General features: G+C 37.8%; 1 protein-coding gene across 5 annotated transcripts in view; it reads right to left on the bottom strand.

Annotated features, from left to right (window-relative positions):
* Positions 1-12939, bottom strand: part of esrp2 (epithelial splicing regulatory protein 2) — a 57419-nt gene extending 44480 nt beyond the window's left edge. For 4 of the 5 annotated variants that reach the window (XM_088334680.1, XM_088334681.1, XM_088334676.1 and 1 more), the window contains exons 1-3: positions 12766-12939; positions 12421-12574; positions 8486-8614 (exon numbers count right to left, since the gene is read on the bottom strand). In XM_088334680.1, coding sequence (XP_088190806.1) covers positions 8486-8614; positions 12421-12552 — 261 coding nt within the window. In that variant the 5' untranslated portion in view covers positions 12553-12574; positions 12766-12939. The other variant, XM_088334677.1, reaches the window with a different exon arrangement.
* Between the last annotated feature and the right edge of the window lie 1385 nt (positions 12940-14324).

Below are 14324 nucleotides of genomic sequence, written 5' to 3'. Positions count from 1 at the left end.
GATGTCTGCAGGACGCCAAGACAAGACTGGACCTGCCACTACTGTTAATCTCCAGAAACTTCGGGCGACAGGAGCTCCTGAACTTCTAGAAGTTCAGAGAACATAGACACACTCCAGCAAGGTCATCAAGAGGATTTACACATTTGCAATGCCTTGCAAAAGTATTTGCCCCTTCCTGATGTGTGTTTTTTTGCATATTTATCACTCACAAATGTTTCAGAACATCAAAACAATTTAATCATCACACAATCCGAGCAAATACAAAATGTAATTATGTAATTTTGATTCCATTGATAACGATCACACGGCCCGCCAGAGAGGTGATAAAACAAAGTTGTGTCTTCACGATGTCACCAGTCACTAAAACGTGTCATGTCACTTATCTTTGGAAAGCTTAAACAAGTAGAGTTAAAGATATTTCAACATACAGTATATTCACCACAGAAACGTCACCATCTGTCTAAAACAAGATACTCAAAAACTATAAAGCCGGTAAAACTCACGCATAAGTGTTTGTTTAAAGATCCTTGTTGTAATGAGTTGGTTCCGCTCCATAACTCCCCTTTCAAAATTAACAGATTTATAGTTTTTGGGTATCTTGTTACAGACTGAAAGTGATGTTTTTGTGATGACTATATTCTGAAATGGGCATATTGAATCCAAAGAGTTTAAGCTTTCCAATGATATGTGGCATGACTTATTTCAGTGACTAGTAATATGGTACGGACACACATTTGTTTATCAAAAGGCCGGCAGCCCGCCGGAACATTAAAGGGTTAAGGCAGCAAAAAAAAATCTAAGCCTATCTGGTGTGTGATCAGGCAGTTTTCGGAAAGGGGTGGGCCTAAGAGCAATATGACCGCATACAGCTCTAGAGCCGCTTGTACACAAAAGTAGATGTTAACGATTTTGTTGGTGTTTTGACACGAAACCCAGAGTCCTAAAGTACTACTACTGTGTCAATTTTCACAAAAACCTATTCAGCTGTTTCGGAGCCTATAAGCCACATATGAAAACACACACACACACGCACGCACGCAAATCGGGATTTATACAACAGTCTAGGTCTGTTAGACAAAGTGAAGTAGGCGACAAGATCTCAAGAACACAATGTCAATGTAAAACGTACAGAAAAAACGTTCATTCAGTAAACAAAAAAAAACATTGATTTAAAAAACAAACTCATGCGAATGTTAATTTTCATAAAAGCATTACAGGTAGAAATGTGTATTTCTTTGTTATAGTAGAATCCATACTTAGAGGTTGCCATCATGTTTGTTTGGCATCTTGCGGACACAAACCAGTGCCAAAGAGAACAGCATAGCAGCATTAGACAACATGCAATCATCTAGTGGTCAAATAATAAACACTGGCTTTAACAATAGATGTGAATGCCCAGCTCAATTTTTCTTACTTCTTCAGTGAATTGCGAGGGACCACATCTCATTTTAATGAAATTTTGTTAGTTTTATTTCCCTTTTCTGTCTATAATAAGGGGTCCCAAGAAAGCTAAGGGGAAGAAAAGTGAAAAAAAACAAAAAAACACTGACAACACCGATCTAGGCGGAGAAGGAATTGAAGGATTGTGAATTAGGAAAATGGTGTATGAGTGTCTGACACTGAGGCGCTGCTGGAAGGTACAGTAACTGGTTTAAAGAAGTTATATTTTTATCTTTCAACAGTAAGTATCCATCTTTGTTGCTTACATACTTAAATAACTATCAGTGTTAATGGTAAAAAAGGATGTACCCTTTGAAATTCTTTTAGTATGTGGCCATTTTGAAGCAATTTTAGAGGATATACGATCTAGCAAAGCTTATGAGAATAAAAACTTGAAGTAGTTTTACTTTTGCCTGTCATTTTGTTTTGGGGGGGGAAAGATGAATATGTTCCACTATCTCTGCTTGAATTTGCACTGGATAAGCTTGATTGGATACTTTTGAGAAGTGGAGCTTTTTTCTTGATTTGGATCACAGCATGTCATTAGGGTGGAATGGTGTGTCCCGAAGTCAGACCAGTTGAGAAACCGTGCTTTAGGGGTATTATGACATGTATGTGTGAAGGTGACATACTTGCCGTTTTTAAACGTCACACATTACCAATTCTCTATTACATTAGTATATTCAGAACATGCCTATTGGGATGGATGAGGGTGATAAGATAGCATTCAAGGCACACTAAATTGTACAGTAATCCCTCGGTTATCGTGGTTAATGGGGACCAAAACCACCCGCGAAAAGTGAAAATCCGCAAAGTAGCGACGCCCCTTCAAAAATGCTTAAAAAAAAAAAAAGTTTTTTTGGAATTATTTTATTTTATTATTATTTTTTTTTAGACCTGTGAAGCTCTGAACCCGTGAATGTGGAACCACGAAGTAACGCCGCCCCTTCAAAATGCTTTAAAAAAAAAAATGAATATATATATATATATATATATATATATATATTTTTTTTTTTTAATTCATCTCATCTCATCAGCTGCACTGCTTATCCTAAATAGGGTCGCGAGGGTGCTGGAGCCCATCCCAGCAATCATCGGGCAGTGGGCAGGGGACACCCTGAACTGGTTGCCAGCCAATCGCAGGGCACACAGGGACAGACAACTCACTCGCTCAGTCACACCTAGGGACAATTTGGACCGGCCAATTCACCTGAAATGCATGTCTTTGGAATGTGGGAGGAAACCGGAGTGCCCGGAGGAAACCCACGCAAGCACGGAGAGAACATACAAACTCCGCACAGTAAGGCCGGGAGCTGGATTTGAACCCACGCAGGAGGAACCCGCGAACGTGGAACCGCGAAGTCCCACTGTACTGTTATTTTTTCATTGAAGTTTTTGCAGAAAACTATTATACAACTGGCACTAGTGATATTTTCATTCAAAAATAAATAATAATAAAAAAAAAAATCGCTGAAATAATCCAAACATTTCATGGATTAATCAGTGAATCAGATTCAATTAAAATGGTCTAGTTCACGGAGTATTATAAATGAACAAAGTAGACAAATGATTACGGATATCGTTACTGCTTTCTTATATTTTTCTCCCCTCCTCAATATAAAAGCCCAAAAACGGACACAAATCCCATTCTTTATCAAATTGTATCTTCAAATCTTAAAATATCATGAATTCTAAATGAAACTCACGTACACACATGGACCAATTCAAATGTTTTTTTCTAAAATGTACATTTTTACCTTATTCAGGCGTCATAAGTTTCAACATAATGCATGTAAAAAGTTTTACTTTCAATTTAAGAGAATTGTTTATCATGGAAGAAAATTCGAATTGGCATGTGTTTACTATTGAGAATCTGAGTATTTTAAAAATCCCTTAACAAAAATATCAAAACGAATATCAGAATCTAAAAAACATGGCTATTTAAACACATTTTGCAATTTAAAATACTTGGGTAGTCATAGACACCAATTACAAATACAGATACCACCAGTCAATATTTCTTCCCCACGTAAAAAGAATGTATGATATCTTTAAGACATATACTTAAGGTTGCTCTTAATATTTTTTCCTTGAATTTGCGTGAAACTGATGAGTTTAGTACCCCTCAAATTTGAACTTTGAGATTATTAAATGGCAACTGGAGGGCAACAGATACTGTATGGGCCACTGTCACCAATACTGGTTCCTTAAAGGGACAGGTTGTATTATGTACTGCCTACTAAAGGAAAAAAATAACTTAATTTTGTGAAAAAAAATATTGATTTAAAAAAAAAAAAAAACATATTATAAATGTGCATCTTTTGAATACTTGTAGGTTGAAAAAATGTAAATGTATTTGCCATAATATGAGCCTCCTTTAAGGAGCCTGATATCATTGTTCCCCATCTTGCTGCCATAGGTAATAAGTGAAACAAAAACTTTGAGAACGACTAGGGAAAGAATTTTTGTTGATTTTTTCTGTTGCATGGAACACTACAGCAATGTCCAGAGTGCAAAGGGTTTTTATTTAGTAGGAAGCCCAATTATTATTTAAACCAATTCCACACATTGTCATGGATAATATTCAAACTCTATACCACAAGGAGGAAAGATTATTTTAAAATGTATGTTTAAATCTTTTAACTTTTGAGTCTCACTAAATTAAAACTACTATTTCAATAATATTTTCGCATTTTTTCTATTGCAATTAGAAGTACAAAAATGCAACACATAACACTGAAATGTTACACTGCCAGAGGGTTCACTGCCAGAGTGTGAATATGTTAAAACAGGTATGCTCAAACTGTTACAGCATACAAACGCTCCCCCCTACTTACGAACATTCGAGTTACGATAAAACTGTAGATCCGAACATTTTTTTCGGGATGTCGAAAAATATCCCGACATTGCTGTAAGTTCGATTTTGTTTTGTGCACCTTTATCCGAGTACAGGACAGTACTGTAGTGCTTCTTTCTGCCGCTACCAGCGTGTGAAGCTGTGAGAGCTCACCCAGCTTCCTCTACCTAGTTTGTGTGTAAACATACTATACTGTATCTCCAGCGCGCTAAGAACTTTGACATTTTTATTGTTTAATATCTCCATGCAATATGGTTGGTGTAAAGTGTAAAGACAAGGCGAGCCGTTTCTTTTGAAATGAAAGTGGAATAAGAAAGCTTGTTGCGGTTGAGAAAATGGTTGAAACACTTTTTTTTTGTCCACTCTAGCATGGAGGAGAAAGTTGCCAAACTCTTGAAGCTCATCTTCCAAAAGTAAGTTAAACGGAACTTTATTTATATGTATAGACCATATTATTGTATTAAATGTTGATTTTTCTTTGTACAAAACAATACGGGTTACTTATACAAGCCTTAAACATACAATCCAATACGAAATATAGTGAAGTAAATAAGTACTTGAACACGCTGCTATTTTGCTATTTCTCCCACTTAGAAATCATGGAGGGGTATTAAATTTTAATTGTAGAAAAATCCACAAATCACAATGGATAATTTTTTTTAACAATGTATTTGTGTGATACAGCTGTAAATAAGTATTTGAACACCTATGTATCATCTACAATTCTGACCCTGAAAGACCTATTAGTCCGCCTATTAGAAGTCCACCTGCACTGCATGCGTCATCCTAAATCAGATGCCCCAGTTTGAGGTCGTTAGCTGCATAAAGACACCTGTCCACCCCATGCAATCAGTAAGACTAAATTGTAACATGGCATAGACAAAAGAGCTGTCCAAAGACACCAGAGACAAAATTGTACACCTCCACAAGGTTGGAAGGGGCTACGCCAAGCAGTTTGTTAAAAAAAAAAGGCCCGCTGTTGGAGCAATCAGTAGAAAATGGAAGAAGCTAAACATGACAGTCCATCTCAATTGGAGTGGAGCCCCATGCAAGATATTACCTCGTAGGATCTCAAGGATTCTAAGGAAGGTGAGGAATCAGCCCAGAATTACACGACAAGAGTTGGTCAATGACTTGAAAAGAGCTGGGACCACCGTTTACAAAGTTACTGTAGGCAGTAAACTGATTGAAAAAGAAGTGATGCATGGCACGAAAGTTTCCCTGATTAGACCAGCACATGTCAAGGCCCGTCTTAAGTTAGCATTTGATCGTTTGGATGATACAGAGAAGTCATGGGAGAAAGTTTTGTGGTCAGATGAGACCAAAATATAATTTGTTTTGGTCATAATTCCACTAAGCGTGCTTGGAGTAAGCTGAATGAAGAGTACAATTCGAAGAACACCATTCCTACTCTGAAGCATAGGGTTGGTAGCATCAGGCTTTGGGCACTTAAGGTGTGTCCTGGCTGGGTCTTCAAACAGAGACGACCTGAACCACACAGCCAGGAAAAACAAGGAGTGGCTCCCTAAAAAGCATATCAAGGTTCGAGCACGGCCTAGCCATTCTTCAGACTTAAACCCAATCGAACATCTTTGGAGGGAGCTCCAACTTCGTGTTTCTCAGTGATAGCCCAGAAACCTGACTGATCTAGAGAAGATCTGTGAGGAGTGGGCCAAGATCCAGTGTGTGCAACCTGGTGAAAGACTACAGGAAATCTCTGTAATAGCAAACAAAAGCTTATACACCAAATATTTACATTTATTGTTTCAGGTGTTAAAAAATCATGCATTGTGAAATCTGGATTTTTCTTTTTAGTTTCTCTCTCTAACAGTGGACATGCACCTATAATGAAAATTTCAGAGCCCTCCATGATTTCTAAGGGGGATAAATAGCAAGGTGTTCAAATACTTATGTTCTTCACAGAATAGCACTGAGGCATCTAACAAACAAATTCAACTTATGAACGATCGTCCGGAAAGTATCTCGTTCGTAAGAAGGGCAGCGTCTGTAGCAGCTATTTGGAAAACGATGTAGTTTAAAAGAAAAACATCCAATAATTTTCAAATGCATTAATAAATATTTGTAAATTTAATCAATTTAATACATGACTTGGGCTTTGAGGTCAGTCTAGCCCAGGGGTCAGCAACGTTTTTGGTGTGGAGTGCCACTGTCAAATGTCCTTGTTAATCAGTGTGCCACACCAAGATCAATGACTCGCACATTTTTTTAATATCCAACAGAGCTGTCATTTTACACCAGTCCAAATATACAACATGGATATACATTTTAATTGTGTAGCTCAGTGGTTTTTTAACCCTTTTTGAACAAAGGTACACTTTTTTTTTTTAAAAAGTTCCAAGGCACACCGTCCGTAGAAAATGTTTGAAAATGAAGTAATGTCAAATATTTCACTGTACTACCTCATAAGCAGATAATTAGTATATAAAAAGAAGAAAATAATACTTCAAATATAAAAGAACAGTGTGCTTTATGTTTTTTATTTTTTACAGTGCAATCTTAAACCGCTTTGTTAAACAAATTAACTTATCAAATGTACAGTGCTACCTCAAGAGCAGATAATTAGTACATAAAAAGTATATAAAAATCGACTGCCACCTACCGATATGGATGACTATTACGATTCCTCATCTGAAGATTGCAAAAAAACTGCATAATGGCCTGATTTTTTAAAAAGAAAATTTGGCAAATTCCAGCAGCACACTAGACAAGGTCTCACAGCACACTGGATGAAAAACACTAGTATAACTGACCAATTTATCTTCCACTATTCTTGTTCATCAATCAACTAAAATATGAATGTGAATAACAAGTGGAACGGCCTGTACTTCAACTTTTTGCCACAAGAATTAACCAGAACTAACCATTCTTCATTAACAATGAACTACAATCAAAAAACAAGTGCAGCTACCATACCATTCATCAATAATATCTTGTTGTAGAAAATATCAATACTTGAAATAACAGCAGCAAAGCAAAAGGCACGCGCGGGCAGACGCGCACACACACGCTTCTTAAAAATATTCGCCATCAGTAAATGGTTTTCTGTGCTTTGCTATGCAGTAAGCAATGTGTTAGCTTGCTTTAGTGTTAGTGTTTTTACCGGTGACAAAGGTTTTCAGGGTCTGTGTTTGTTGGACACAGCGCGTTTTAATGTCTGCGCCTTGTCAGACTCATCCTTGAATTCATGTTCCGTGTCATAACGACTTTTAACACTTGCTGTGCAAGGTACAATGCTCTCGAGGCATAATGCACAAAACAGCATGGTCATTTTTTGGACAAAGCCTCATTCGTCTGTCCACGCTGGCTGGAAAGAACGAGATGTTTTCGCTCGAGGAGCCGCCATGATTCGTTCATTTATCGCGCGCGTGTGTGTGTTTCGTTGGCTGCGTAGAAACACTGAATTTTCCTCTGCGAGGAGCGGCGCGGACACGCACGAAACAGAAAAGGAGGGGCCCTAACACGGCGCGTAACTGAAAATGTCTAAATTTCAGGTAAAAATGCGCTTAAAATCATTTTTATTCGTATTATTTTGTCATGCGCTCGCGTGCCAGCAGTGTCATAGGTTGCCGAACCCTGGTCTAGCCTTTCAAAAGAAAACATCTAATTAAATGCTCACTGAACACTTAAATAAATCAAATAACATTAATCAAAATAAAAGCTGTACAAGAGAAAAATTGTGATAAGTTTCAGTCTGTATTTATTGCTCATGTTTTTCCTGATGATGCTATTGCACGTAATAGTGACTGCATTGACAAGATTAAAGATCCCAACATATACAGAAATAAAAAAAATGTTTTTTACATTTGTAAAGCATAACAGTGAGGTCATTTATTTTACGATATAAAAATGTTATGTTGGATATAAAAATTGTTTAATTTTACTTATGAATCATCTCATACTCGGCAAGTAAAAATGTAACGTTATCTGAAAAAGCATAAGTATAATTGCTAAATATTATACTATTCCTTTACAAAAATTGGAAGTCTCCTATTTGTTACTGCACCAAGTGAGCAACATTAATGTCATTGCGGACATGCTGCATTTGACCATTAGATGGTAGAGTGTCTCAACCAATAAAAAGCATAGACTACGCATTCCGGAGATCGAACTATACTACCGCTGCGATCTACGCAATAAGCACCATAATGCTGAAGGTCTTCCACTCACCTCTTGCAGAACTTTTTCCAGGGGCTCGGCATTGGCAAAGTCCTCCAAACTAAGGCCCGTCTCCTCTTTGCACTCATCTTCTAGCTCCAAAGTATCTGGCTTGACAAGACATCTGTGAAGCTTGCCCACCTGAATGGAACAAACCTTTAGAATTTTTTTTATGCCACTGTAAAAATAGAGAAGCGAAACCAGCTGTTCTGTGCCCTCACATACACGAAACGGATAATTATACTGAACTTTGGTTCTCAACCTGTGACATTCCTTTTCAGACAGATACTCCTAACAAACCCAAAAATGTTTTTCCAGTGTTGGGATAATGAAAATGATATAATTAAAGAAAGTGCAAGTGTGTTTCAAAAATGTATATCCTTTGAGATATTAATGTCACGGAAAAGACATAATTAAGGTAAATTAAAGTATTAATGTAGATGATCATAAGATTTATTCTTCCACATCTAAATGAGAAAGGATATGGATTATGTAAGCAATTTTACAAAAGTCCAATATGCACACCGCCAGAGAAACGGCATTCGTCAAATCGGTAATCCAGCTCGTGATTCAAAACCGCTGAAGTATCTTCTAGGCGATTACTGTTTGTTTTTTTGTTTTTTTTAATGCAAGTATACAAAACGTGTGCTGGAAAGCACAAGGAAACAAACTACGGAGAAACAACATTAAGCACAATTTCATTTTTGTCCAGCCTTTCGAGAAGTTTTTCAGGTATCCGTGGTAGCAAGATGTCTGACAATTATGTATGCTCCCTCCCTAGGTGAGGCTCATATTATATAAAATACAAACTTCTCCACCGACGAGTTTGTTTCCCCAAACACATTTATATAAAAGTTCATGATTTTTTAAAACTATGTTTTTTTTTAATAAATGAAGTTTACAAGCACTAATGGGTGCCAAAAAAAAAACCACACTGTCCCATTAAAAATGCCAGAAAAGTTGTTTTTTCTAAATTTATTTATCAAATCTCTTGTACTGCATAGAGTTCTGTCATCAACACCCGAGGCAGGGTTCGTCCACCTTTTTGTTGGCCAAATTCAAGCACTTTTTTAGGACTTTCAAAGCCAAATGTACCAATTTCTCCAATGCCATTAAAAGAAATCCTTTGTGAATCAATCCATAGCTAGTTGTCTGACGTCACCGGGTGCTGTTGGCCGGACAAAAGAACCTGAAAACCTGACCAATCCTAAGTCAACCAGCAGATATATTTTACAGAAAAATGCATTGAAAGTAAACCGAATTTCCGTTATTCTTTCTCCCACCAAACACTTCAAACTGTAAAGCTGCAGATTGATTCATGACGTACTTTTCTTGTAATCTACAATGGCAAAGCAAAGCCAAAGTAGTGTGGGCGACTTTTTCTAAACAGACTTTTTTTTTTCTTCATTTGACACAGGGGTCGGAGCCTTCTTGACACAAGGAGCCAGAAAAGCAAAAATATTTAGATTTTTGTTTTAGAACGAGAGAGAGTGAGCGCCACATCATTTATTCTAAGACAAAATTTAACAGAATTGCCAAACCTGCTCTCCAGACAAAACAAAATTCTTCAGCACTACTGATTTCACTGTGTGATGTTAGATGATTTGATCAAATCTATGAAATAATAATAATGGGAGCGCCTGTGTCCCACATCAATATACCACTTCCGTGTTAAGGCTTATCTTGTCCGTCATTTTTGTCCTAAATAATGGGTTCAAAACAATGTGTGAATAAAGTTATTTTGTAAAAATGTCACAAAATATTACAAACCAAGATACCAACAGATTCGCCTTTGATGCAGACGGCGCTGGGCAATGCGGAAAAGAAGTGTGGGTGCGGAGTGTGTATATGACTCCACCCATTATTACTGCTCAACCAATCAAATTGCTCTTGGTGCTTCGCTGGAGTTTTTAAGTGTTTATAGTTTGTTCTGTGGGTTTTAATCATGAAGTAACAGGGAAAAGGATTCTTTAGGGACAGTAAAAAACAGGATCTGTTGGCGAGACACCTAAACTGTACTTAAGACCGCCCTATTTATACTAGACCGAAGGCCACCCATAACTGTTGTTATCCAGGCATCGCACCTGTTAAAAACAGCAAATAATTTCTCATCCAATCAGATTGCTCTGGGTGCTTCGCTGGAGTTTTGGGGTGTTTACAGTTTGTTCTGTGGGTTGTCTCAACAATGAACAGGATTAGTTAGCGATAGCCATAACATGGTCTGTTTGTTCTACACCTTGACTGCAAACTGTGCCTTATGTGTACTGGACCAAACACCATCCATAATTGGTGTTATAGGTGCTTCCCACATGGTAAAGAATTTGCGTTTTACCGTTTTTATCATCTCCAAGCCTGTTGTACTCATGAAAAGAGCCATAGGTTCCTGACCCCTGATTCATCCCCCCGAAATCCAACATAAAAATTTTCAAAGATTTCATGCACATGTACAAACCCTGCCAGGGGTACACAAGCCCCAAGTTGAGAACCACAGAATTGAGAAATAAAACAACAATAAGAACACAGGAGTTTGACAGACTGGGTTGACAAGACAAACCAAAAAGGTGCGTTTGTTTTCCAATAAGAGGGGTAACAAAAACAAAATAATTTAAGGGGGTGGTACACGCACTGGTGTGAGGGCATATCTGTCAACCTGTACATTTTTTGTCGTACAAAGTAGGTTTATTATGCATTTTAAGACGTGTACGACGTACAAGAAAATCTGTATGGAAAAATGCAAATTTGTCAATTATGGGTACCATCCGGTATACACCGACTATCATGAAACGGCAAATCAATCAAGTCAAACGAGTTCGCCGCGGTAGCCTCCATCTCTATCGTTTTTTTCCGTTCCGTTTCATGCTACTGTGCGCATTTGACGCTGTAATGCCTAGTTTCGACTCCCCTGCAAAATCTTCCCCCCTTCGCGTGAATGCGCATTCTGCTGCGCTTCTGACAATACCTTTATTGTTTTAATCAGCAGAATGCGCGTTCACGCAAGGGGGGAGGATTTTGCAGGGGAGTCGAAACTAGGCACTACACCGGAAGACTCCTCAACAGCTGCAGAAGTGATGTTTTGCCATTTCATTGCAGAGCACAACATACCTCCAACAGTTGGCTTAAGAAAAACGTTTCCCCGTCACAAGGCTGCAAAGGTTTGTATTTTCTGTCCCTGTTAAATAGTCTGTTTGTAATCTAAAATACAAGCATCAATGCTTGATATTGTGGTTTGGTTTGAATGGTAAATGGTCTGCATTTATACAGCGCTTTTCAAGTCAATGAAGACCTCCCAAAGCGCTTTACAATATGCTTCACTTACCCATTCACACACACACACACACTCACGCACCAATAGCGGCCATGCAAGGCGCCGACCTGCTTATTGGGGCCATTAGGGATTCAGTGTGTTGCCAAAGGACACTTCGACATATAACACGGAGGAGTTGGGAATCGGACCGCAATCTCAATGCCAACTATTTTTTTCCCTCCAAAAGATATCTTTATTTATAAATTTAAATGCGAAGTGTTATTAATGGATATTTTAGTTACACTGATAACAATTGTTCTTTTTTTTTTTTTTTAAATTATTAAGAATATGCACAGAATTATTTAACGAAACACATGTACAATATAACATGTTAAACTACAAAACGTTTGAAAAAAAAATATGGTGTAAGGTTTTTCGTATTTTGTAAGGGAAACCACGACAGTTTGAAGGGCATGGAGCCGGGGAGGTTGACAGGTTTGTGACGGGTCCATTCCAACTGCACACCTGCACAGAAGGTAAGCTAATGAGCTAGCAATAGCACACACCGTGTTGATTTAATGTCAAACAACGACAGTTACCACACAATAAAACAAAAAACAGAAATAACGATAAATGCAAACACAAAACACAGACACACACACTCGAGTACGATAAACCGGACGAAGGAACGAACGGTCCATACCTTTTTCTCCCGTAGGTCCACAATTTGCCACACCAAGAGAATTATTTCCCTCTCATCCGAACCCAGTTTACCCCCATTTGCACCAGCTGTTGCCCCAAAGAACACCACCAGAGTATCACTGTGCGAAGCCATCAGGGACCACAAGGGGTAAAAACTACAATTAAAGCAAAGATTCAACTAAAAACAACACAAGGGTTCACCTTTTTCCAAGTGATAAGAGAAGCGAACAAAAGACTCTGGATACTCAATTGAGTAAGGGGGAGAGAGAAAAAAAATATATATATAGAGAGAGGGGAGATTATTTTCAGAGGGAGCCAGGAAGGAGTTTGCGGCCAGTCACTCTACCTGTTGCTGTACTTGAGTGTGTTCTATCCAGCGATACTGGTTTGACTGGTAAAGAAGGGTGGAAATCCGTGTTTCGTTCACACGAACTCCATAACAAGTCTTGGAGGGTTTTTTTTTCTTCTTTTTTTCCTCCAGTTTTTTTCTGAGTCACCTGTGTTTGTCTCAGCCCTTCCGTTGAGCAGTCTCGCTTGAGTGTTCTTATTGGCTGGTTTACAAAGGTGAGGGCAGGAAAGTCAGGCGTATTATGTTATCCAATTGGTTAGTGTCGTTTACCCAGGAAGTAAACATAACAAGGCTCTCCATGAGGCATTCGCATGGAATGTTGAAAACAGTTAAAATGAAGAATACGGGCACAACCATAAAAATAATTAAGTTTAAGCTCATGAGGTAGAATGCTCGTCTTGGGATCAAGAGATCGCAGGTTAGATTCCCGGCTCCTCCGTGGTATATGTCGAAGTGTCCTTGGGCAAGACACTGAATCCCTAATGCCCCCAAAAAGCAGGTTGGCGCCTTGCATGGCTGCACGGCCAATATTGTTGTGTGAGTGTGTGTGTGAGAGTGTGTGAATGGGTAAGTGTGAAGCACATTGTAAAGTGCTATATAAATGCAGACCATTTACGATTTGTTTGGAATTATATTTAAAGGGTATTTATCTGAAGCATACAAAAGTCTGCTTTGTGCAAATTGACCAACCTTAAAGAGACAATGAGTAACATTTAGTACCTCCTAGCCAAAGATACATGAACTGTTATTTTTTATTCAAAATAAAAATAAAAGCATATTTCAAGGAATTTGTATTTATTTTATATCAAGGGTCTCAAACTCTAAATAGGGACCAAAAGGGGTTTTCTACAAAAACAGCGTTGATAAAAATAGTGTTTTATTTGTCCATTAGATGCTGCTGCAATGTACAGTGCAACCAAAAGTGAGTCCAAAGAATGCCACAAACTACGGTGACTGAAAGTAAGTAAAAATGGTAAATGGTCTGCAGTTATATAGCGCTATCCAAGTCACTGAAGACCTCCCAAAGCACTTTACAATGTGCTTCACAAAACTTATAAAAACAAATTGACAGGAATATTAAGAGCGAGCAAGAAATTATACTATACCAATTTATTACATAATAACAAAAGTAATATTAAAGGTATTTGGGATGTATTAAATAGTATAATAAAAAGAAAGAATTTAAGTAATGCATATCCAAACTATTTTATTGATAAGAACTGTGAAAATAATAATGTGGAGAATTTCAATCGTTATTTTGTAAATGTTGGACCAGAGCTAGCTGCAAATATCCCTGAGTGCAGTAGCAAGCAATTTGAGTCAGTGATAAAAATGAACTTTAAGACCATGTTTTTATCTGGGGTTACGGAATCAGAGATCTTAGACCTGGTTAACAACTGTAAAAACAAAATGTCAATGGATTGTTTTGACATTGATATGGTACTAGTTGAGCAAATTATAAATAGCATTGTGAAACCATTGACCTACATATGTAATCTATCATTTCTAACAGGCAAATTTCCAAATCAAATGAAAATAGCAAATGTGATACCAAT

The sequence above is a fragment of the Urocampus carinirostris genome, chromosome 4, assembly GCF_059441175.1.
Source record: "Urocampus carinirostris isolate Australia breed hairy pipefish chromosome 4, RoL_Ucar_1.0, whole genome shotgun sequence".
In the NCBI taxonomy this organism is placed as follows: Eukaryota; Metazoa; Chordata; class Actinopteri; order Syngnathiformes; family Syngnathidae; genus Urocampus; species Urocampus carinirostris.
This window is presented reverse-complemented; position numbering and strand designations above follow the sequence as displayed.